Source organism: Dreissena polymorpha, chromosome 9 (genome assembly GCF_020536995.1).
Source record: "Dreissena polymorpha isolate Duluth1 chromosome 9, UMN_Dpol_1.0, whole genome shotgun sequence".
Classification (NCBI taxonomy): Eukaryota; Metazoa; Mollusca; class Bivalvia; order Myida; family Dreissenidae; genus Dreissena; species Dreissena polymorpha.
The window spans coordinates 60,032,114-60,059,410 of NC_068363.1; the positions used below are offsets into that span (position 1 = coordinate 60,032,114).

The 27,297-nt window shown below is 31.8% G+C and overlaps 1 protein-coding gene across 1 annotated transcript; it reads left to right on the forward strand.

The window, feature by feature from the left end:
* The first annotated feature begins 1,291 nt into the window (after nt 1-1,291).
* Nucleotides 1,292-22,078, forward strand: LOC127846084 (low-density lipoprotein receptor-related protein 6-like). Its single transcript, XM_052377261.1, has 18 exons — nt 1,292-1,407; nt 13,856-14,327; nt 14,488-14,740; nt 14,876-15,041; nt 15,396-15,506; nt 15,689-15,844; nt 16,092-16,202; nt 16,406-16,568; nt 16,808-16,948; nt 17,175-17,292; nt 17,591-17,735; nt 17,942-18,061; nt 18,356-18,586; nt 18,866-19,058; nt 20,103-20,230; nt 20,903-21,059; nt 21,357-21,475; nt 21,936-22,078. The coding sequence occupies exons 9-18, from the start codon at nt 16,812-16,814 to the stop codon at nt 22,076-22,078; spliced, it is 1,491 nt and encodes a 496-aa protein (XP_052233221.1). The 5' UTR covers nt 1,292-1,407; nt 13,856-14,327; nt 14,488-14,740; nt 14,876-15,041; nt 15,396-15,506; nt 15,689-15,844; nt 16,092-16,202; nt 16,406-16,568; nt 16,808-16,811.
* The last annotated feature ends 5,219 nt before the right edge of the window (nt 22,079-27,297 follow it).

Genomic DNA, 27,297 nt, shown 5'->3' on the forward strand with positions numbered 1-27,297 from the left:
AGGTATATGACGTCACTGTATGCGCATTTGATATATGTCATTTCAAAGTTCCCCATTCTCAGAGCAGGGCTCATATATTTAGAGGTCTCTAGAGGAGCTGTTTCCTGGAACATTAATATCGTGATGTTATTGTTAAGCGCTCTGAATACAACCACATGACCATATCTCATTTGGCTAATAAAATTGAACTTTTGAACGTGCTGCACATCGTTCATTGTCTAACGTGTTCATTGGATTCTGAGAATATAATATATTTAATCAAAATACCACAACAATCACACTCGCTTCACAAATGTGGGAAATTAAATTTTGAAATGAGTATTTTATACACATTCCTCATTATGTTGTGTTTATTTTCGATAAACATGTGGGTCGTGCTCTGTGAAAAAGGTTTAATGCATTTGCGTGAAGCAGTCCGCACAGGCTTATCAGGGACGACACTTCCCGCTTTAATAATATTTTTCGTTTGACGCATGTCTCTTCTTAGCAGAAATCTAGTTAAGGCGAAAAAGTGTCGCCCCTGATAAGCCTCTGCAGGCTCATCTTGGACGATACTTGACGCACATGCATTAGACACCCTTTTCACAGAGCGTGGCTCATATGCAAACATGGTGAAGACCTGCAGTTGCATGCATTTTTGCAAAATAAATACGAACGAATCAACCGTGTGTTAGCAATCGTTATTCCATTATTTATTATTTTTGAAGCCAGTGATAAAAAAGTTTGTTTTTTTCTGACATTCTGTCATTCTGAAGCAAGTTCAATACTCAAAGGTAACTCTTCAGTTATACAAATCCACCTATCATGCACAGATTCATAGTTTTGTTTGTTTCAAATGTGACATTCAACTATTAAGTATGAAGTATGCTGCAAGAGGCCATTTGAATGTTAGTTTAGTTCTCACGTTGGTAGTTAAGCTTTTTTTCAAATAATAAGCAAGTGCGTGTCAAGTAAAATTAATATTTGAATTGGACGAATCGTTCAACTGAAAATAACTTCCTTTGTAAGAGTGTATAAAATAAATATAGCTTTATAATAATATTTGATCGAATTTAATTTAAATTGAGTATATTTGTTTCGTGTAGATCTACATAACAATCGTCACCAGTATCGGGTGTAAAGAATTTTACGATTTAAACTAAACAAATCGTTATTACTCTGAAGCGTTTTAATTTATACAGGTTGAGACATTTTAACAGCCGACTGCAATGTGCTATTAAAGCTATTGTAATGTACATACCTAGTCACAGCCTGCGGATTAAAACTGCATTGTTTAAAAACTTCCGTATTGAGATGTTGCCGCAAATCAGTTGACTGCATTTCGATCGAACGATCAACTCGTTACAGAAATGTGGACTGTTCGAATGGTTATCACTGTTTTTACTATTTATGAAGTCGGTGTTTCGGGTAAGTTCTTTTTTGTTCAAATTATTTATTGATTAAAACATCGCTATAAATGTTTGGTTGGTATTGAGGTAATAACTGAAGAAAAGCCCGTGGTACCTTCACAACAGACTAGAACAAAAGTATGCGAAGTAACTAATACATACTTTATGTCGTGAATTTATGAAATTTCAATGTAAATGTAAGGATATATTAGTTATTTCTTGTTTTAACTAATATTAAACAACAAAGAAGCTTCGTAATGTTTTATAGAAAAGTGGCGAATAAAGCTATTTTAATTGTAATTATATTAAAATGATACACGTTTGCACTTGCGTGTGATTAATGTTTGCTAAGCCGCGATAACTACATTTTTTTTTTATTTATCATGATTAAGTTACATCATGCAAAAAACTAAATATATGAAATAAATAAAGCTACGCTAGTGGGCATTTTGCGAAAATATTCTCCACTTTCCACGGCCTTTTAATTTTGTTAATGCCTATATTTATTAAACCCAGAATTAATAATACAAAACATAAAACCATTTTTATTAAATCACTTGTTTGTTTTGAACGTAGTTTACTTGTTCATGGTATCCAATAATTTTTTTTCATGGCGTATATATAGGATCTGGCACGAGTTGTCATATCAAACCATATTTTTTTTAAACCAGTTCAGGAATTTTGTTAGTAAGCGAGCCTTTGGCGAGCTTACTAACGAATTTCCTGGACGAGTTTAATAAAGTATGATATGAAATGACAACGAATGTCAGGTCTTTTTGATCACATTCTTTTAAGTGAGCAAATGAAATAAATATCAACGCAAACATAATGATTAATCCCGAATGTTGTTTACATTTTGTGACGTCATTTGACGTTGCAACGTCATTTCAGCAAGATAACAAAATGCGATTGGTCAATAAACGAAAATAAGCCAATTAAAACGCTTAAAAAGTATATTACACATGTGTAAGATAAAACTATTCGTAATGGTTATATTACATAGGAAACATAGTATGGCATGTGATAAATATATTATATGTCATCGGTCAATTTGTTCTACCTGGCTTGCCAATGTCGTTTTGGCTCATAAAATCTCAAAGAATATCTGAAAGTGCATTAATCAGAATAGAGTAAGCAAGCATCCTTATTTTGGATTAAAATGGGCATCGTGATAGTAATGTCTATATAGTGTCTAAAAAAGGCAATATTACGCATTCATATGCAATATTTGAGACAAATGCTATTAGCACACGGGAATGTTTTTGTTAATGTTTTCGGTAATGCGTTATGGTAATATTACTTGCAAGCCTTGACGAATATTTATTCAAACTTTAGGGATATAATACCTTATCCTGCATTTTGTAGCGTATCATTTTACATTATACGTTACTTCAGTTTTGTATAAACACTTCCTGATTAGATTCGGTTATCACTGGTATTTGCTACAATTAACGGGTAATATCCAGTAAGTAATGTTTTGTTTATTGTATTGTTTCATGTGTTAAACACTAGATAATTAAATACTTGTCATCGGTAGGTCGATGGTAAATTAAATATTAATATCGCATGATGACACTCTATCATTATGGGAAGAACAACAGCAGCCAATGACTAATGTTCGAACAATCTTCGCTATAGCTCTTCTGTATCTGAATATAATTAATATATGAAATAATGAACTAGTACGATGCACTTTACCCCGCCAATACGGCAGATAATCTGAATAAACAATGTTAAACCATTATCAATTCGTGACAGTTTTACCTGTTTGTGTAAGTTATTGAAAATAATGGGCAGTCTTGATTTTAAGACAATGAGAACAGTTTAATAATTTCTTATTCAAACGAAAAAGTTAATTATAAAAATATGTGTAGTGATTATTCTTCGTTAATTAAAGTGACACCATTCGTTTGTATTTTTAATGATTCGGAGATATGTGAAATTGCGGCTTGACCACGCATCGACGACGATTTGTCGCAAAAAACGCCAATCATACTTTTGTTGAAAACAACAACAACAACATAACCTTTATTAAGCTCAAATCACAAATATAGTGACAATGCATCTTTTACAAAGAGTTATTAACAATTGTGACATGGTGTTAATCTTTACATAGAAAATAGAAAAGAGAAAGGGAAGTGACGATGAAATAAGATATGAGACATACATTTGAATTGAGTGGGGGAATGATGATGTTGACCTGAGAAATAAACATTTTTTCCTTTGGCCTGAATAACCTGTTTGTTTACATGGATTACTGATACAGACTATAGTTATGGTTTTTCCATTCGGTTCTATTTAAAACCCGGTGAATTTGATTGGTTACTTTATTTTTGTCTGCGGCGCTTCGCTGATCTGTGTGTAAACCCTGGAATTAGGTCAGAAATGTGTGTTTTGTTTGTGTTTTCACTGTTTCCTCTGTAGAATAATCGTGGAGAGTGTTTCATTTATAGATCGCATATTAACTAAAGTGATGTATAGATTTACATTTGGTGGACGGTAATTGTCTGTTTAAGGTAATTCTATTTGGGATTAATTGGTGTGTTTAAATGAAATAATGGTAAAAAAGTGAAGTGACCCATTCACGTGACATTGACCGATGTTATGTCAGGCCAGATTTACCATGCCCATGTTTAAGGTTCATGTAAAGTGTAAAAAGGCGTATTCTTCACATAGAAATACTTCAATAAATATTATGGCAATAAATTCAATTTATAAGTCAATAGCCTCGTAAACACTTGTAGAACATATAAGAAAATGCTAATAAAAAAAAATATGATGCAAAATGTTGCTTTTGAAGAAATATACAGCGCATGCATGAAATTATCAAAATAACAAACGGAGTTAAATTGAACAAATTCCTTTGGTCAAAATATTGTATACACTTAATGTTAGGTACTACAAATGAAAAGTCCACACAACACACACCAATAATACTAAAATAAGGAAAAGAAAAACATAAAAAAATGTCAAAAGTTAACACAATAATTGGGAACTACTTTAAGTATGGTGGACTTACCAGTGAACCTTCATTTTCAAATTTACTTATTTATTCGCAATACAGTACTCATTATAGTCACAAAATGACACAATTACAAAAAATAAACTATATTACCAAAAGGGAAAACACTTTGATTGTTCATTTGAAATATATAGGACTCGGAAAGACGACTAATTGGCTACCTTAAAACAAATTACAACATGTTTATGTCACATCTCGAACTCCATACACGTTAGTTAAACATGTGGGGCATAAAACATCCGGTTTCAAGGAAGTCGACATAACAATATTTCAATTAACGATCTAGGCATAATATTTGTGGGATCGGAAAAATGAATTATACAAATGTTGGGCACACGCACATATTAAACCAACTGAACACTTACATTTCTATAAAAACCTTGTCATCGATGAAAAAGTGCATTTGTTATTGTCTTGTCATGTTTACTTGTTCAGGAAGCCATTATTTGCCGGAAGTATATTCGAAAAATATTTCGTTTCAAAATCGATCATTGATAAATTACTCACGATCCGTTTGTTCTAAAATTTGTATAATTTGTTTATGAGGTAATTTCAAGTTATGTTATAAAGTAAATATTTTATATAAGCAATATTTAACAAATTCGCAAATACGAATCAATACACATTTCTGACCAAGATGGACGACCGATGAAATTAAATCGGGAGGAGAGTCAATTATATCAAGATTCTTTTCAAATAGTGCGTTTCAAGTAAGTGTCATTGTTATGGAGATATTATGAAAATGATATATTTTCATTAATTTTATTTAATAAGATCATAACTCTTATTGATCGCATGCTATGCGCGCAGAAAGTTAGTATTTTTCCAAAATCTATAAATAGCGACTCATGGCATTGACATGTTCATTTTGAAATACGCATAGTGTCTTTGTGGGGCTGTATTGACGCAATTCAATGCTCGGAGTACCTTACATATAACTTGCATATACTGTTGGTGTTTTTATTTGATGCATTTGTGTTTTTTTAATGAAATTGAGAATTTGCCATACCTTGCAATATTTTTGATAATAATTACATTATTACTACCATTTGTGAGTGTTTTTTTTAATTGTGTACATATATGGAATAAAAATGTGATTATTGCAACCATATGTAAATTTCATTAACTTATTTTGGGTATAACTGATCATTTTTATATTTTAAAATTTCATCTATATGGGGTCATTTTTGGACTTTACATGAACCTTAACCTGTGTCAGTGACCATGTGATTCGTAAGTAAAGAACTTAATGTTATTGTTTCAGCTTTATATAGTAATGTACTAAATTGTGTCAATTTGACCTGCAGTAGTGAAATTGCATGACATAAAGTACTTTACTGTACATGTATTCGTGTAAGTTTACACATGGCACAGGCAATCTTATTATTTATTATTCAATGGTGAAAGGCATGGATGGGTGATTGAGAGGGGGGATGAGTAGAAGTGCTGCAATCAGTAATAAGTGTCAAGTGTCATTGATTAAAAAACATACTCCAGCAAGGTTAACAATAAGCTTGAGATTCAAACACGTACATTGCATATAATTTGGCTAGTGCAAGGTTTAAAATATAAATCACAATTTGCTAACAACATTTATGAGTAAATAAGTAATTTGTGACATTGATATTGGTTGCCAGTTTGAAAACTTTGCAAAAAAAATATTTTAAACATGCATAGTGAATGAAGTAAGGTATTCAACATGAACTATGATGTAGTAATACCAATATGTAAGATATGCATTCATCTTATAAAATATTAATTGATTGATTGAGACGAAATGCATAAAGTACTGCATTAGACAAGATTTTGTTCTCTACATAAATAAATTTATCAACGTGTTAGCGTTTAAAGTAATATTTTTTGTGGATATGAATTAGTCTTATAAAGTTTAATTGTTGAAATACATAAAATATTACAAACATAATTTATCATATACACCAAGTTAAACTTATCAGCGGGTTAATGTTTGAAATAATACTTTTATGAATTTACATAATTTTTTTAAATCCTTTAAGGACCTTGTTGTCAACAATTCTTTAAATTTTAGCGTATTTGTTCTACAGTAGTAGTATCTTTTTATAAACTTCCTTCTGTGTTCATTAAAAAAGGGACATATAAGCATGTAGTGAAATTCATCCGCCACATCTCTGCATGTACACTGAGGGCATGTTCTCTCGTTTATGTCTTGACTGGTCCATCTACCTGTCTCATTTGGGAAAAAGTGATTTCCAGTTCTAAGTAAATAAATAAAGATGATTTATATTTAGTTAATGTGATTAAATATTTCTCTAATTCAATCTTATCCTTAAATATTGAATAGTTAAAGCCTTTTCTTGAGTTTTGAAGTGAGGTATGCCAGGTTTGCTGGTATTGGTCAAGTAATATGCCCGTTATAGTGCACTTTATATTTTTATTTTGGATTTGATCTTGATTTAGCCAGATGTCATTTCTGCCAGTTTGTGTGAAGATGTTTTTTACGTAATTTATCCATGTAGATTCAAAGTTAGGAAGGTTTAACATGTATTTATATATGAGATATGCTAATTTATCCGGTTTCCCAGTTATTAATCCATTCCAGTATGCAATCATTCTGCATTTTAAAGTGAGTTCTATGGGGTATCTTCCGAATTCTGCGTATATCATATATAGTGTGGTGCTTTTTTCTTAGATGGAATTTTTTTCTCAGAAATTCATTGTGTGTTTTCTCTAGTAAATCAATGCTTTCATAGCCCCAAACCTCTGCTGAATATGTTAATATTGGCAGGATAGTGTTATCAAAAAGTTTTAATATCAGATCTATTGGTAAATTAAGGTTATTAATTCATGAATACAGTAGGTGCATTGCTTTCCTTGCTTGTTGTGCAAGATGTTTCTTTGCAGTTATGAAGCTACCAGATTTTGCTAAAAAAACACCTAGATATTTGTATGAGTTAACAATTTCTAGAGACGTGTTGTCTATTTTAAAAACACATAATATTGTTTTATTTTCGAAAGAAGTCCATTAAAAAAATTGCAACATATAATCATGTATCAATTCATCGTTTTTCAATAGAATTTTACAGTTTATGTAATCTATATTTTATCAAAATTTAGAGGGTTGTGGAAACGGCATAAGCGGCCGCCCGTCCCTTTTTATTTTTTTCAAATTTCCGACAAATGTTTGATTTTATTTTTTGTAAAGTACATTTTGCAGTGACTGTTTAAAACGCATATTTTCTGTGGTAAGTCTATTTTCTCGTTGATTTGACATCAACTTGGTATATTAAAATATAACAAAAAGTGAGTGTATGGTAATATTGTAAGTGTTCTGTTTGTGAACGGTCAATAATAATAATCACAAATCAATTTTTTAATCGCGCATATATATAAGTAAACGAAAACATACTTTGAAGAATCAGTTGTTTTTGTTGTAGTTTTTTTAATTTAATTTAATTTTGCTTTAAGTTGTATATTGTTTAATTGCTTGTCATATTAAGCAATATGACAATATTTCCACACGTGATGTTTATAAAACCCAATAGTTTTGGAAGAAGGCATGTGACCCCCATCTTATCAGCTGCATTAGTTTTGACTCATGTTTGCAAATTTGTGAAGAAGTGAAGAAGGTTATGTCTTACAGATATATATTTTAACAACATTCTTAGTCACTTGTTTACACATAAAACGCGACGCATTAAAAAGAAACATAACAATTAACTGTTTGGCACCGTAACAGCTTAATACAAAACCGGAAGATATAACCTCTATTCACAAATCGTTGATCGAGTCACAATGCTTGCTTATCAATGGCGGTGTTTTAAAACTTCCCGTATTGAGACGTTTAGCCATTCATACACGACTGTATATCGATATTACAAACAATTCTTTTATTGACATGTGTACGTTTCGCGATATTGTGACTGTATTTCATTTTTGCAGTCGATTGTTCGGATGAGTCTTTAGTTATTTTTAATGAATGATTCAGCATCGTCCCGTGTTTTTTTTTACATTAGTTTACATGAATTAAAATTCTTATTATCGAGGCAATTATGGACAAAAGAAAAACCGAAGAGATTTAAACAGTAAACTCAAGCCCCCCCCCAAAAAAAAATATTTTTAATTGTATGTTGAAGTTCATTTTGTAATTTTATAATTTTATAATTGTTGTATGAGTTAGTAGTTTGGCATATTTGCAGTATTTGAATTTTGATTTAATTTTGATTTAATGTGATACTTTCGAAAACTTTAATCTGATCTTTTAAAACAATTAACTTGTGCAGACATGTTCCTAGTTGATAAACCTGAATGGATACTAGAATTAATTCAAATATTTACTTTTATAATTATGTGGAAGTTATTCAAAATCCATTGAATTAAACCGAACAACTTACTGATTAAATAATATGTTCGCATTACATTACCGTCCCATAAATCAGACATTGAAGCTCACATTTCAAATTATATCTAAATGGTGACTATTTATACGTTCAGCAATAAGATAGTGTTTTCATATGATTCCCCAAATGTATTCGATTAATTACAAGTTTGATATTTTAATAAACGCATATATAACACACTTATTATATATATCGTCTTTATAAATGCAATAATAAAAGACCTGAGATAAGCAAACGCTTGATAGCACGTTTTTAGAACACAATGTAACATGTCCGTCCACATCGATTATTTGTTCTGGTCATAAAATCATTATTATTTTAGGATAGCAATATGGATATTCCTCATCTGATACTTCGCACTACTACGCATTATATTAAATACTAATAAAAAAAATCCGCACCATTTTAAAGCGAGATTATACGATTTTTATATGTGTTAAATTGTAATATATATTGATAAAAAATGGTACAATAACACAAAATAGGCAAGAAAAAATATACATCGAAGACGAATTTCATCAAATGAAGCACAGACAAATTAGCGCCCCGAGCCGATTGTGACGAAGATATTTCGAACATATTTTCCTACAATAACCAAAGCATTCGTCTTTTTATAAGGATCGGTGTTAGTGTTCGTGTGTTTTATGAAAATATATCGTTGCAGGAAATTAAAATGATTCGGATTCACATCGTACATGCATGATATACATGCTGGCGAATTCGACTGTACACACATTTTCGAAGTCAGAATTAAATATCTGGTTTATTTTGCTTTTTTCGTCACATGTTCTTCTTAACTGTTATTTTAATTTACATAGAAATATATGTATAATAAGTTTTTTAATTATTTTATATAAAGTCATAAATATTTGACAAAATCGAATAATCTCGCTCTCTGACATTAAACTATAAATATGCTCATCGTCTCATTAAACACTATTTATTCCTATTGTCGTCAAGTAAACCATATTATGTAATTTAATTGATAATTGTATTGACTCACAACAATATTGCACAATCCATAGCTTATTTGTATTGAATGTTTGAAAAGATCTATCGAATTCACGATGAACGCCAAAAAGCACATTGTAGTGTTTCTTTGTTGAACAGTGATGTTTTGTGTTTACATATATCGATATATTTCTATGCGCTCATTATATTGGACAATGGTTCAAAACGTAAGAATTTATATATGCATAGCTAATTGTTTCATGAAAAGATTAGATCCTTCATATTCAGTGATCCGAAATACAAAAGATATTGAACTTTTTTCTATAGTGTCGAGTTACTGTCATATAAATGTTGATTCATTTTGTTTTTGTCTGTTAGTTAATAGTGGTATATTTTAGGCAAAACTAGACATCATATGTGTTAATTTTATCATTTGTCAATTTTCTCCCGATAAAATGTAAACATTTGTTATGACAATCCTTGCTATTCATTAACTTATTATATTACGTACGTGGTAGACAATTTTTACAATTTAAATGGCTTCGGCGCACTGTGGATTGTAAACAAGTAAGGGTTTCAATGCTCATTTGCGACAACCAACTCCAGTTAGGATTTTGAAAACTTCCTGGTTTGCACGTCTGCATGAGCGAATTCTTTACAAATGTTAGTTTTGCATGGTTATAATGTGTGCAAGTTTTTTTGTTTTTTTTTTACACGGCCTTTATTTTCCTCAACGTAATTGTTTGCTTTAGTATCGCAACCGGAAATCTTATTCCGATGTGTTGATGAAGCTTTTGTAGGTATAATGGTTGTGTAGGGTACATTGTGAAGCTCTCAATACATTGTTATATACTGATTTTGGTTGTGAAACAAACGATCTAAAATTATCTAATTTTAATGCAAAACGATTTATAGCTTTACGTCACAAATCACAAACATTATCACGTGTCATGTAACATATACACAATCCTTGGGTAATTTCGTATTGAATAATAAAAATGCTTAACCACAAAAGACGCGCGTTGTTATTTATGCAACTAATGTCAACAGTAAAAAAAGCAAAATGTAAAAAAGCCACAAGTCCTACATTTGTAAAGATGAACACCTAATCATACATTTACTCCATTATGACTATCAGCATTAATAGTCTCTTGCACTTGAATTAAGTTAATAATCAAAACAAGAAAATCGTTATAAGCAAATAAGGTTATGTATAAGTGTTAAAGCTGCTTAATATATTGTGCATTTTTTAAATATAGTTGCAATATAATGTCACCTTAATAGAATGTAAGAACATGTTAAAACAGGATAGTGTGTTATAAAAAGTAAGCACGAGAAAAAAAAATATGTTGTACAATACTTCAAATTAATACAGCTAAGAAATTGACATTAATTATGTTTAAGTGTTTTGTCGTAAACATCGCTATCATATACGCATAACAAAACGAACATAAACAAATAATAGAATCGTCATGCAGTATATAAAAGAATCATGGACAGGATTCAGATATTTAAGTTAGTAAATAGTTTTTTCACAGCACACATGGCAACGATATGAAACAGCAAATTATTAAAGTTTTACAACACTTTAACGATTGTAAGACTAGCCTTAACGTTAATTCGCATGCGAAGACAACTGCTATCTTCATCAGTGTTTTAATGCTATTCGTTTTAAATATTACATTTGCTTAAATCGTTAAAAGATAACAACCATATACTTAGTAATGTTAATTTATAAGAGGTATTTTGCCCCAGTGATTTAAGTGTTATAAAACTGAAGTGCAGTAGAATAACTGGTGCGTGGCATTTTGTATAAATACATCTACAGGCTTTACACTGACGGGATCTAAAAAAACAGATCAACCAAATCAGATCAGAACAGAAAAAGCATTTCAAACTTCCCTTTTGCACATAAACTTTGGAGATAAAAACGGTGTAGTAACATATACAATGTAATATGATCACATTGTTTTATGTCGAACGACGCGACAAGAAGACGGTTTAACTTTACAACTAACTGCGTATAACGAGTGTTGAGACGGATTAACTTTACAACTAACTGCGTATAACGAGTGTTGGGCCGGTTTAACTTTACAACTAACTGCGTACAACGAGTGTTGAGCTATTGCTTATTGTCTGCAAACAAAAGAGGACTTCAAACCGTCTTACTGTATTAGGAAAGAGTTACCGTAATTACTCTTAGTTTTCGGACACTTAAAATAATTGAAAAATTTAGGTACGAAAAATATTCAAAATTTACAGGTGTCCAAAAATTTAGAGACAAAACTTAAGGTGTCGGAAAATTATAGTTATATTGAAATAAATGCAATAAATCAATCTCCACTAATTTTCTTGTGATTCACTCTTCTATTTCTGCTCAAAAAAAAAGATGCAAATTCACAGACTTGCTAACTCCTGCCTGAAAAGATATGGAACACAAAAAGAAAAAACAGAAAACATTCTTTGTCCACTGTATCAAATGCTGTTTGGTTAATCCTTTATTTGCTGCCGATATACATGTACATGGCTATTTACCCAATAGCGAATGTAATAGTCTATTGCCATCAGGCATGCATCTGCCAGGTTTAAAGACCTTTATCAGGTTGTAAAAACCCATGATTGAAGTGTCACTTGATTAGCGAAAACAGTGTCAAAGTCTTTAGAATATGGCGGTAAAGTATAGTGTCCAAAAATTAAGAGACATTTATTATGGACGAAAACCCGTATGTCCGAAAATTTAGAGACACGAACAATAATTATTTTTGCTAAAAAAGAGGGTGTCCGAAGACTTCGAGTGTCCGAAAACTTAGAGTATTACGGTAACTATTCTAGTGTAATATTGTTCTTTAGGCAGATGACTCGTGTATATCACAAATCAAATATATGGGGTAAGGGAAAAACGTTATAAATAATTCATACACGTTCAAAAACATTCCCTATACAATGGGCCTATGCCGATTAAAGTCACTATCACGCTCACCAATACATACGGCTACTGTATTATGCTATATAAAAACATTCGACAACAAGTAGTACCATACGATGGTTAATTACGATACGAAGACCCTAAAAACAAGAAACATTGATGTAAAAACGTTATATTACAAGCATTCGGCAAGTTTTAAGCATCTAAATATCTAAATATTGTTCCACGATGTAATCTACTTTCGCTTTCGAGTCAGGATCGGATTCATTTGGGTTGCGTTCATTTGCATAATTTATACAAGCCATTTTCGCATTCGCTAAATTCTAGTTGCCCAGAATTCATTTTGATTTCACAGAATGATAATTCATGAGAGCTACGTCATGCTTTCGACGCTTACCGTATCCAATCTCGTGTTCGCCCGTAAATGTTCGGATATTTCACGGGAGATATAAATGGAATTATTTGTGGCCACAAAAAAATAAAAAACGAGCATTTTGTATCTCGTTAAATCAATTCTACCAGACAACATCTAACGTTGAAATTTTGCATTTTGCTAAAAGAAACATTGATTTTTTTTATGGGTTAGCTTTATTTAACGAAATATTCGATATTTTTGAGCGTGATTGTTACTTTAAAACTTTATATCAAGAATCACTTTCTGGGTGCACTGAGTGTTTTCTAAGACTCTCAGTTGGCCAGGCAAAAAAAGCATTGGACTGGTTGAAACAATGGTTTAATGAAAATAAAATAATGTGTTCGAATAATTAAGACTCAGAGCGCGGATTAATAGTGTGATGAGATGACGTGTAATGTTAACACGAGAATATAATTTTTATATGAACGGACTTTTGAGCTTTAATAAGCTTCTGAATGTGCATTTACATATTGTCATATGATCATGTATAACAATATATATTCATACTATAAAAAGCCACTGTACTCTTTTATAAAAAAGATTTCATACTGATTTGAAAACGTACTGTTTATAAAAGTACGCTATTAGTTAGTATGCATGTCTATTTGGTATATATATTAAATCTGATTAGCACACGAGGGGCGTGTATAGATATATGTCTTGTGATTACTAAGGAAATATACAAAATTAACCTTACAGCAACTTAACATTCAGTAAACATTAAGTATTATTTGCCTGCATCTTTTCTTGTAGAGTGTGTTGAATTTATTTTTTCAGATGCATTGTCAACGGGGTATCTGATGCTTGGATCCAATGTGAAATATGCTTTCAATGACAGGACCCATTTGCTCTCAATTCCGCTTCAGACGGAAAATGGAAACACTACCATTTATTTTAACCGTTCATATACGGTAAGTTACAATAACTACTTAACACGGCCCGAGAGTATCGACGTGGACTACGGTCGGAAGCAGCTGTACATTTATGACCGCTACACAGCGACTCTTCAAAAGCTAAATTTTAATCCCGAGAGCAGTAATCCGAATTTGACACTTACATATCTGCATTCCGGACTTTCTAGAGGAGAAGTGAAGATAGCTTTGGATTGGATCTCAAACAACCTGTACTGGACAGATCCAACATTTAGAACGGTTATAGTGCAGTCATTACGAAATGATGGGAATTACAAAATTCTCGTTTTCGATAACGTCGAGAAACCTACTGGAATTGCCGTCGATCCGATTCACCAGTTAGTTGTTTTTGGCGATTTTTTTATCTGATTATAATTAAACGCCATCTTATTCAAACAATCTAGTTTTTATTTTTCTGTCCTAATAAGTATTTTAGTATCCATTCTTGAATATCATTTTATTAGTTTACACATACACTATTGTACGTTTGCACTGTAGATACTTATTTTGGAGCGATGTTGGGTCATTGCCGAAGATCGAGCGTTCCACTCTTACCGGGAGCAGCCGTAAAACCATAGTGTCCCAGGGCATAGCCTATCCAATAGCTTTGGATGTGGATATTCTATCATCAAAGCTTTACTGGGTTGACAGTTACCGTGACTCTGTGGAGCGATCAAATTTAGATGGTACAGATCGAGTGATGATTAAAAGATTGGCGCACTCGACATTTCTGGACATACAAGTCTTTTCCGTACGTATTATTTGTTTGAAAACTAACAAACAGAATTGATACCTAAATATAGTAATATTCGTTTGTTTCAATTGGTTTTGTTTTTGTTACGTGTGTAATATAATATTAGTTATTCTAAATAGAATTATGTTTCAGGACGTTATTTTAACAACAGATATTGACATCAACTTAGGCGGATTAGTGCGTCTATTTAACAAGGACACCGGCGTAGATGACAAAGGCAACACAATTGTCCGATCAGCTAAAATGGATTTTCTCATTACCTGCGTAACTTTGTATGCACCGCAACCTACGACGACAGGTTAACCAAAATTATCACCGCATTAATTGTTTTCTTTTGAAAGCTTCGATTCTCTTAATATGCGGATTGAACAAATCTCGTTTACACTACGATATTTAATAAATGCCATCTCCAATGCCCATATGGAATGTTTAAAAGTTCTGCATGACATATTACATTATCGGCTTTAATGCAATGTGATATTGTAAATGCCTTAATGCAAAGCCTATTTATCACTTCCGCACGATAAAAACTTTTATTTAAATACTGTCGAATAGCAAGTATACGTTTGTTGTGCAAGATACTAATAATGTATATAATAAATTGTACGCTTTAGATTGCTAAAATTGATACAGGCAACATTCTTTTCTACAGATCACTGTGCAAGCAGTCCCTGTGAGAACATATGTGTGAGCGAATCTACAAGACCCGTGTGTCTGTGTGCGGAGGGTTTTGCGTTGAATATAGATGGACGCACCTGTTCTGGTAAAGTTGGCCATACTTTGAATCTTTACTTTATGAAACAAACCGGCCAATCGTTAAGCACTCGGCGAATCACAAGATAAATATGTATGATTTGACGAAAAACAAGTATTTTTTAAAATGAGTCCATTTCGTCGTTGAAGTTTGTTCATGCATACGGTAAGATTTATTTCTCGTGATTGCAGAGACTACTGGTTTCCTTCATCGTGCATTAGTCTGGGCTACAACAACAACTTTATGTGCTGCAGATATTCGAGGGATTCACGACGAAAGTGAATACATAACGTCTAACAAGACCTGTTTCTCTAATGTTGGATCAAACATAAATTGGATAACAGTCGGTATAAAACCAATTCTATATAAATGTTCAGAAAAAATATTTTAAAACTGAAGAAATTAACATAAATGGTGGAAACAATGGTATATTATCATGTGGCATCAATGTCTCATGATATAATATTAAAGCTAGAATATTCATTAACCTTTATTTTGAATTGACATGTGTAATTTAAATTTTGGATTTTTTTTTACGTTTTCATGTATACGTTTTATTTTAAGATTGTAATAATGCACAATTTTTTAATTTAGATTCTCACGATCGAAAAATAATCTTTGCGGACGGCAGTGACATATTTGCGATGACATTGGATGGAGTTCATACAAAGCAACGTATCACATCAGCAACGGAAACCGTGACTGGTAATTTTCATGAAAACTATCCAAAATCGCCTACAAAAATGTTGTTTGTAAATTCAAAAGCAATTTTTTATGGTTAATAAATGTGAAATTTTAAATGTTAATGATATGGCTAAAAGTTATAAACCAAATTAAGCCTATATTTATTTTCCGAACCATTCGTTTGAAAGAGTAGGTATAATAGTATCGTTTAACACTTCAATCAGGCCTCGCAGTAGATTAGGTTGACAAGAACGTTTATTGGTGCCAAGGACAACCATCTGGAACTGGGAAAATAAATGTTTTCTCTCAAACAACTACAAACACACATACGGTTATTTCAAGTGGATTGGATAACCCAAAGGCTCTTAATATTATTCCGTTACCAAGGTAATAAACGTATAAACGCATGCGTTAAACGACGCAAAAACAGCATCACGTTGATTCATCGGCGATGATATCCCACTTAAATAGACAAATCAACCTATAAAACAAACAAACTGAATACAATGAAACGTTTTGTAGTCAAACTAAGTACGTTTCGAAAATAAAATATAATTAAACATTAACGCTTAGAATATTCTGTACTATTCTGTACTCTTGACTATGGAAGTTGGTACCTATTTTAGCACAATGATATGGATAAATGGGAGATTAGGAAGCTATCAGATCAAGAAGGCTCATGTCAATGGAAACGATATTCAGACGATTGTAAGCTTTATGGACTTGTCAGAACCTCGAGACCTTACTGTTGATATAGCTTCCCAAAGGTTTGTGCATATATTTTTTAAAATGCATTTTAGTGAATGCGTCTTCAATGACATGTTTTGATAAAACAACAATAATACTGCACAGTTTTGCTATTTATTAAATCGTTTATATCGTCTGTGATATACTTAAAAACGGATGTTTCACAAATTTGATGGTACAATAATTCATTCTTACTACATACTTTCTCTCGTAAGTCGTCGTTATAATATATTTTTATACTTTCAGACTGTATTTTATTGACGGAAATGCTTTAAAATCAGTGCAGTTAGATGGAACTAAGCTGACAGCAGTAGACGGTGGGGTTGCTAACTCTATTCTGCCTCTAAAACTTCATTCATACAAGGTAATTGTAAGTTTCTAAGTTTAATCTAACGAGTGCCATAATGAAGACGATATACATAAAGAGGCACAAGTATAACTTATTCATTGGAAAAACAAAGTATCGTAATGAAAAACAAATGTGACATATGACAATGGAGTAGAGGTCTTTACTGTTTATGTAAAACTAGTCACACATTGTTATGCTCACTTATTATTGTATGTTTCGGACTTTGTAATGTTGTTTGCAAAAACATGTTTATAGTCGAAATTAGAACTACAACAGCTCTGTCAGAGTGTCGCTCACACGTTTTGATTTCCAGAATCACCTTCTTGTGGCTGACGCAGGCATCAATATTGATGTTGTTTCTCTGACAAATACAGGAAGCGCAACTTACACCCTTAATACTCTTGCATCAGTTACTGATATTTGTGTTGTTGATATCACCGAACAGCCAAAACAGAACGGTAAATGACTTTGTAAATGTATTTGTTAATGAGTTTCCTTGTTTTTTTAATTGTAACATTGCATAATAAACCTTATGTTAGTCGTAAATTTATTAAAAGACTCAATTTCGTGAAGTAATACTTGTATTTAATTTATTACGTTAGCGATAAATCAAAACATATAGAAGGTGGTAAATACAGCTATGAAATATCTTCTTTTTTTAAAGGTCCTTGCAATGCTAATAATGGAAACTGTGAGCACATTTGTATTCCACTTGGTATATACAGAGAATGTCAATGTAGCTATGGTTTCATTCTTGATAGCAACAAGGAAACGTGTTCATCAGGTACTTGTCAGTTAACCGTCTATTTGCTTACTAATCCGTTGAGAATCGTAAATAAATCATACCTTAAAATAAGTCTGATATTCTAACCTGTAATTGAATTATAGGAACACCGTTCTATTAATAAATATATGGCACAACCGTAAAGCTTTGTGAAACAGTTGTGTTACGTTTTCCTGAATTTCCACAAATAATGAATCCAATTAAGTACCGCTAAAAAGATTTTGCATAAAACTTGATGTTGATGTACCATTGATATGCTAATTTAAAACCACGTGTTCCACTTTGTTATTGCAGAACCACTGTCGGACAATTTTATGTATGTTTCGGATTGGACCCATGATAAAGTATATCAAGTTTCTCTAATAAATGACGCTGTAAACGCCCTTGATAGTTCGACCGTCGATGCCCCTACTGGAGTACTTTATAATTCAATAACGAACAGAATCTATTGGGGTGATACCACATCGAATTATATTCAGTCTGCAAATGTCAACGGTGCGGGATATTCCGTGTTAATTGATGTTGGTACGTACATAACTTAAACACATAATACTAACTGTATTGATCTTTGGTTTAACAGAAGTTTAGCTTGCATAGCTGTTGCTTTTGCAAAAGCGTATTAAGAATTTAGAGTACTCGCCCTTTTTCGACACGTCTTTAGATCTAATACACCTATCTGCGATTATATGGTTTATCCGTGAACATTATTATTCCCAGTTTGATATATGTTACAGACACAATCATTAATTTTGATTTAATGTTCCTCAGTTTTTAACTGTTATGTGTCTATCCCTTATTCCACAGGGGCGTATCGTGCACACCCCGACCGGCTGGCTATTGACGACAGTACGGGAAACATTTACTACACTGCTGTGAACACGAGTCAGTTGCCAGCAAGTTTCACTGGAATCGGAATTGTGTCTCCTAATGGACATCATAGAAAATTGATCTCGGAAGGTGTAAGTCCGAGAGCAGTTGAAATTGACCCAAGCAAAGGGTGGGTTAACATATACAAACATGTATCGAACACATCACATAAGATTTCAAGAAACGCTATTTTAAGAAGTTTCTTTTAAAATATAAAGACCTTTATCTTACTTAAGCTTGCCATGTAGTTAATGAAACTGAATAATTTGCTTAATAATACAGTTTAATACATAGAACAAGAGATATAATATCGATATATCATAAGATATATGATATAAACATGCTACCGCCGTCTTAGAATAGTCAATGCAATCAAAACGGATTTAAATCGGTAGAAAGCCATGCCAAACCTTACATTTAATTTCAATTAATTGAAAACACTGACTTGTAAAGAAACATTCATCACAAAGTAAGCATAGTTATTAGATTACAATTCAAGAGTACTACAAGATAATAAGAATTTGATTATTGTCATTAAATGTTTCGCTTTGTTTGATGTTTAAATGAGCAACAAAATTGCACTTCCGTTTGGCACGATTAAATGAAGTTAGTATCAGAAAAATGTATTTCCGCTAACAATATGTCGGATATTGGCATCCTATATTGAAATTACCAGATTAATGTAATTGATCTTAAGAAATCTATGTATAAAATATCCGATTACAATTGGGATGTATTTGCATTATATTAATTTATAATACTACATTTTCATATTTATTTTCACATAAACTACATTTGTAAATGTTGTCGGTGCAACTTATGTCTTAAATGTTATGTCTTATATTGTATGTGGCTTTTCTTTACAATGGTAAAAATATAACCATAGTTTTTTGTCTTCATATTCGTAAGTAGCTTTTAAATAAACGTCCTGCTTAGCGAAACATATTAAATGATAATTATCTAGTAAGCATAAAACAAAACTATTTTTACGACTACATTTAAATCATGATTCAGGTTTTATGGAGGGTTTTCTGTTGAGTGAATCCTTCTTTTGGACATAAAACATATATTGTATGGATGCTGCAATGAATGTTTGTGTTGGGTATGCTTATAGTTTTATTTGTATTAATATTTGAAATTTCTGTTACCAATCGTTTGACCAAATCCACTTTAGATTTCTGTTTTGGACCGACTTTGGTACAACACCTGCAGTATTAAAACGCGCCCACACAGACGGCACCAACATTGTTAAATTGTATTCAGCAATGGTATGGCCTAACGGGATTGCCATTGACAGATCGGGTATCACATTTATGTTTTCTGTTTATTCTTCAAACTTGATGTTTGTCTATTTGAAGTTAAAATTATATACTGATGTTGCTATAATATATTTTCTGATTTAAAACATTTACTTTTCGGATACTGAAAAACACGTATCTGATTATTTCATTTCGTGCTAAGTTTATTTTTATTGTCTTCTCGTTAAGTTGGTATTAATTGATTATATATCGCTAATGGAAAATGTATGCACACATAGAGACAGTTACTACTGGTCAGATATAAAAGGTCTCGTCAAGTGTAGTTTACATTTATATTACACGGTACAAAAAGCCCACAATGTCTCCATTTTAATAGGCATTAGAAATGTGTGATAAACAATATCTTCAGAGATATAAGAAAAGTGTCATCAGATAATATGCTAATGTAAGACATTTTGTATAGCATTAGCATTGTGCTTTTTAAACGACAAACTATATCCTTAATTTGTAAAGGCTTGAGTAACACATACTCATTTTGAAACAAATACGCATTTAATTCACTTGGCATGCATTTCTAGCAATTCGTTTTCAATGGGACGAAAATCTGTTTGGGTAAATTTCTGAAACAGAAAGGTCTCTCTAGTATAACGATAAATAGAAAAAAAAATGTTTTAAGACAGAATATGTTTTGTTTGAAATTAAATGTCGTTTTCAGCAAGCGCATTATACGTTACCGATGGCTATACAAACATAATCTACCGCTGTGGGTATGAGGCGAACACGTGTGTTCAGTACTTTAGTGACCCTGGATCTCATCTCATGGACATTAAGCTTCTCGGCAACTATCTCTATTACACTGCTTGGAATAAATTGTAAGGTTATTTTGCGTATGCAATGTCATAGAGCATTTTACGAAGTACTTCATCTCATGACGTTTGACATTAATTGTCACGTTCCTTTGTATATACTTACAATTTATATTATATTGATTACGTTTTAGCAAAGTGAAATCAATACCACTAATCAAAATACATTTACTTTGATATATCAATATGTTATTTAACACGGTACTAATTGATGTAAATAATCTTTTTCACAATACTCTTTATTCAAATGATTTTTAAATGTAACTCGCTTTGCAAAAATGAATTTCAATCATCTGTTTTCAGGTACATAACTAAATTGCACAAAACTAACTCAAGCGACATCGGTAAGTTCGCAAACAATGCAGAACTCGGCAGATTGGATTCCATTTCTTTGTACTCTTCAACCTTTCTCCCAACAAATTGTAAGATTATCTAAAATATGTGTTGAACATACAAAACGGCATGAATTGGCTTTTTTAATTAAATAAAACAAAAGTGTATACAAACCATCGTATTTATTTACATACGATCAACTAATTTACAAATAGCAGTGTCCATATTAGTTTAATTTGTCATTATCATGATCAGTTACGTTTTATTGATATGTTCATTCATTCACATAAATGACGAATATAATTTGTGCTGGTATTAATTGTATAACCTAGTTTACCATGTATTTGAAATTTTAAACGAAGTAGCGATTTTCGTATTTGTTAACAATTCCGTTCAAATGTATTTATATGGGCTCTACTCAATTTTCTGATGAACAATGACCAAGAGCGGAACCAATTTAGCATATCATGTCGCATTACAACTTAGACAATTAATATCTACAAACATAAACAATTTCGGATAATATCATAACTTTAATGAATTTTATAGTCCAGTCGCAATGCAGCAATAACAATGGACGAGGAAACTGCAGCACGTTCTGTCACCCAACACCGAACAACTTCACGTGTGGATGTCCGGACGGAGAGCAACTGCTTCCGGATCGAAAAACTTGCCCTAATGGTATGACGTAAATGTTACGTTTATTATACATAATTGATATTTCAACGCTTTTTTTAACACAAAAACGGCGAAACACAAATTACCATCTTGCTTAGCGTAATTGTATGCACGTATTTAGCAAGTATAGGGTAGTGATATAGTAAGTTTCCTTTCCATGAGTGTTACAGTCTTCCTTTCACGACAAGAATTACTTTTTTTCTCATTTATTTCTCACATTTCTATACAATGTAGTATACATCGATAATAACCAAAAATGGAATACATAAGAAAGTGTTTGAAAAATGTACCTTTTTCTTTAACTTTAACATGTCAAATATTAAGCGTATGCGTGAATACATTTTAAACAATGTTAACAGTGTTAATGTCATATAAAGAACTTTGTGATTTATCGCAAAACATAAAATTAATAAAAAAAAAAACGAAACAGAAGGTTTTTTATCTAGAAAAATAAAAGGAAAAGAAAATATTTTACAACAAGGTGTGCTGTAATCGAATTGTTTTGAGTATTTGTTTTTCTATTGAGAAGGAATTTTTAAAAATTGTTTTGCCATAACATTTGTCTGAATAGCGTTATTCATGTTTTGTAGAAGGTATGAATCACCTGCATTGAATCCATTTTTACGCTCCCCCAAAAAATTTTGGGGGAGCATATAGTCGCCGCTTCGTCCGTCCGTCCGTTCACCCCGCACGCCCAAAAGTAATGGGTTTACACAGGAACCCTTGAAACGTTTGTGACCTAAGAAAAAGGTATAATTTATGCATACATGATCGTTATTTGTTCTATCAACATTGCGTTTTTCACTATCAACATTGCGTTTTTCACTCCGTCTTGCGACTAGTATTATACTTTGCTGTGCATAATAGTAAGTATTGAAATTATAATATTTTTCATCATGAGTGTTTTAACCTTACTAGGTTGGAATGTTTTGCTTACTTTTCTTTTATCCATGTCATCACTTGATGACATTTATTTCTAAAAAAATGTACGAAAAATGCGGAGACATGTTATTATAATCTATCCGTCTTTGTCTTTATGAAAAAAATCAAACACAATAAATAGCCCGTGTACAACAGCGTTTTAGAACTACAAATGGAACTGATGACAATGTTCTTTACACGTTTGCTTATTTATGCCATTAGCCGATTATTAAGCAATTGAGTTATCTAGGATTTCTTTCAAACAAGACCTCACTGTCACATTTGTTTTATTTGCGTAAAGCTGGGTGCATTTTAATTGACGAAATGTATTTTGTCTATATGGTATTTGACTAGTTTTATTAAATTACCACTCTAATAAGGAATGCAGTTTGTATTGAAGGAAAGTAGTCCACGTTATTCCTTTCATGAACTAATGTTGACGTAAAAAATGATAAGTGTAAAATAAAATAACCTGCAAGTTAAACTTTTGTCAAACCACTTTTTTCACCAATATTATTTGTATGTGTGTCCTAGAATATATTATTATATAACGGCCACCGGAAAAACTTTGCGAAACCGAAATTTCGCAAACTTAAGTACCCTTTTTCTTGAAGGTTTGCTTATTTGTGATAAAGTATAAGATAAAAGTCTAACTTGTGATTAATAATTGGTTATTTTTGCTTGTTAAATGCGTTTTCTTCACTATGAACTTTATTTGCAAAGTTGGGGTTCCCATGGGATTTTTGTAATTTCCCATGGGATTTTTCATTATCCCATGGGAATTTTGGTTTCTCCCATGGGATTTTTCTCCAGCTTTTTTTATGGGAGAAAAAATCCCATGGGATTTTCAAAAACATAAAACACGTTCGTTTGTGCTTAGTTATCGATTTTAAGCATTGTTAAAGCATTTGTGCTTATTTTCGTTCAATTTACTTTGATAGAAAAAAAATCCCATTTTTTTATGGGAAAAAAAAAATCCCATGGGATTTTTTTCTGATTTTTAGAGATTTATTCATGTAACCTTCAGAAACACTACCTTTTAACAAATGATGAGCATTTCTCGCGATTTCAACGCGTTATATCGTGTTTTAAAATAATAAAAAAATCCCATGGGATTTTTTTGTCCCATGGGATTTTTTTGTCCCATGGGATTTTTTTTCCCATGGGATTTTTTTTCCAATGGGATTTTTTTCAAGGTATAAGTTTCTAAAAGCTATATAATAATAATAATTATAATAATAATAATAATAATAATAATAATAATAATAATAATAATAATAATAATAATAATAATAATAATAATAATCGTGCTCAATATGATGAATTTGTACTTTTAAGCGACTAACATTTTTATTCGAGCCGATCGTCGAGTCCGAATGGTGAGTATAAGAGCAATTTACCTGTACAAATAAATCTCAATTGTGAAGAGAACGCTACCGTACTATAAAATAATCTTGATAATAAGTCATATCATTTCTCGACAGAAAATGAAAACAGTATCCATATTGATGTCAGCAATGTCCCCTGCTATGATAAATATTGACAAAATGAAAAACCTTGACAATAATTCCGTGTCGAATACGCATAAGATTATAGCAATCAAATTCATATAAGCATTGATAAGATAATTTGCGAAAATGGGTCTTATGTCAAATACGGCAAGCGTAGCTCCATTCCATAATGTCCGGTATTAAGTCACGTCAAGTTTCGTGGTCGAATTATAGCATAATAATCATTTTCACATTACGCGATTCATATGAGTTTCCCTACATATATTGTGTTAAAATTTATGTTACACTAATGTGCGATGATGAAAAGGGGATTTCGGTAATTCTACATTCGCCCGCCTAGTACCGAAATCCCCATATTTACGCCTTAAAGGGTCAATAGGTCATCGGTATGAATGGTTTTTGACTTCACATGAATGTTAAGGTGCAACAAATTTGATATTAATTTTAATTATTAAGCACTCTTGACAGCATTAAGTTGCCTTTCAGTGGGGATTTCGGTAATTCTACACTAGAACTTAAACGCGCGCCGGTACCGAAATCCTGCTGTACAAACCTTCAAGTGTCAACAAAATTATTATAGTGTTTTTTTTCATTAGCAACCAGTGACATGTATTATCTCCCATTCGGTTACTTCTTTTGGAAAATAATTAGCGGGGATTTCGGTACTGCTACATTCGTACGCCCAGAGCCGAAATCACCCATGTTTACGCCAATCCCCCATATTACGCCTTAAAGGGTCTATATGTCATTATGTTTGGGTTTTGGCTTTGCATTAATGTTGATTTGTACACAATCATATTAGTGTTAATCATTTAAACACTCTTATCAGAATATTTTTTCCATTATTAAATAGTTTATTAATGTGAAAAATGTGTAAACGAATGTAAAAAAGGTAAAATGTACATTTAAAACATTGGTTACACAAAAGTATATGTAAATATAACATGACATAGTAATAATAAGTCTTCAGAAAGTATTTTCCAAACAAATCTGATGAAACAAATGATATCGTACTACCTTATTTACAATATGCTATACACTTTTGCAATTTAGTTATCAATGTTTAATCAAAGCATAAATCAGGATAATATGTTGCCTTTTAGCGGGGATTTCGGTAATTCTTAACAAGCACATAAACCCGCGCCGGTACCGAAATCCCCGCTGTACAAACCTTCAAGTGTAAAAAAATACTGATTTAGGTTTAAATAAAGGGAACAATAGTATTTTTGGCCACCAAAAAGCACTTCCGCGTCAACAAAACGATTGAAATTATGTCAGAAACCCAGCTTTTCATTGTATATATTGCAATACACCATCGGCCGCCGAGAGCGGAATACTGCGCTTGGCCGCTAAACAATGTGGATTGCATCAAATTAAATGTCAATTTTCGATTTTATTACAAAAATAAACACTGCCTTTTTATAAATATGTCAAGCACGTACACTTAACAAAAAAATCGATATATCTTTATGTAATGTAGAAAAGTAAAGCGCTTTATATATAACAATGTTTTATAATGTCTCTCTGGTTGAGAAAAAAAACTAAACAAAACCATGTAGAACATATATGTTTTCATAATTAAAAAAAAATATTTAATGATGCACGTGATGTTTTATAATTGATATAAGTTCACGTGTCATTGAACGAGTTAAGGGAGAAATGCGAATTAAATTACACATAATTAAAAAATGATACTATACTGTCAGCTTGATTTATAAATTGTGTTCCATCGCGCCAATATATTCATTGTTCCATGAAATTGTGTATAAAAGCAAAACGATTGAAATTATGTCAGAAATCCTGCTTTTCACATGAAATGATCTTTAACACTTTTTTTATTCCAATCAGGTAATTAATAATAATAGGGGAAGTCTATACTGTGTATTAGAAACTTGTTGTGGTGATCCCTATCTTATCCGCTCAATACACATCCACCTGGCTACTGAACAGAAACAATTAGATTTACTTCCAAAATAACTGATTTCATTAATTGCTAACTTGTTGTCTACATTTTAAATTAACAACGATAATGGATCAACATCACCGTTGCACAATTATTAAGTTCACAGTAATCTGTACTTTAAATAGATAGCCTAATTAAAGACGGTGCTAATAAAGAACAAAGCGTGAATGTGGATATTAAGAAATTAGATCCTTTTTTGCATGACACTGGCAGTATATCATTTTATCTTATATAAATAAGCCACATTTAAGACATGGATAAAATTAAAATAAGACACATTTGCATCTTTCATTTCTTGAAAAAAAAATAAGCACGCAGTCACATATAAATAAGATACATTGAAGACACAGAAAAAAATAAATAAGACACATTTGCATCTTTCACTAAATTTTCTTAAAAAACATGTGAAACTGAAGAAAAACATTTATTACTGACACATTATTCTAAAAGTCGACTGACAACTTAAGTTCAAAGAGGGATTTACAATTAAATAAGATCCATTTTCGCATGATGCTGGTTGTAGAGCAAGCAATACATTTCTTACTGACACATTATTCTAAAAGTCGACAGGCAACATAAATTCAAAGAGGGAACCACAATTAAATAAGATCAATTTTCGCATGATACTGGTTGTATAGCAAGTAGTCACATATTAATTACAGCTTGCATTAGTTGCAATAATTTTGTTAAGTGCGCGTGCTTCTGAACGTTGCGTTAAGCGAGAGTGTTGCCATTTTGTTAGTTTTATATTTTGGTATTATGTATGATTATTGCTTGTTTTGAATTTGAAATAAACGCTTTCTGGCAAATAAGCATCGTCTTAATTTTAATACAAATA

Bases quoted from the DNA above. Each gene is read 5' to 3' on its own strand.
- LOC127846084 (XM_052377261.1), top strand. From the start codon at position 16,812: ATGATATGGATAAATGGGAGATTAGGAAGCTATCAGATCAAGAAGGCT. The intron at 17,293-17,590 runs GTAATTGTAAGT...TTTGATTTCCAG, and splicing joins TAAAACTTCATTCATACAAG to AATCACCTTCTTGTGGCTGA. The intron at 17,736-17,941 runs GTAAATGACTTT...CTTTTTTTAAAG, and splicing joins CGAACAGCCAAAACAGAACG to GTCCTTGCAATGCTAATAAT.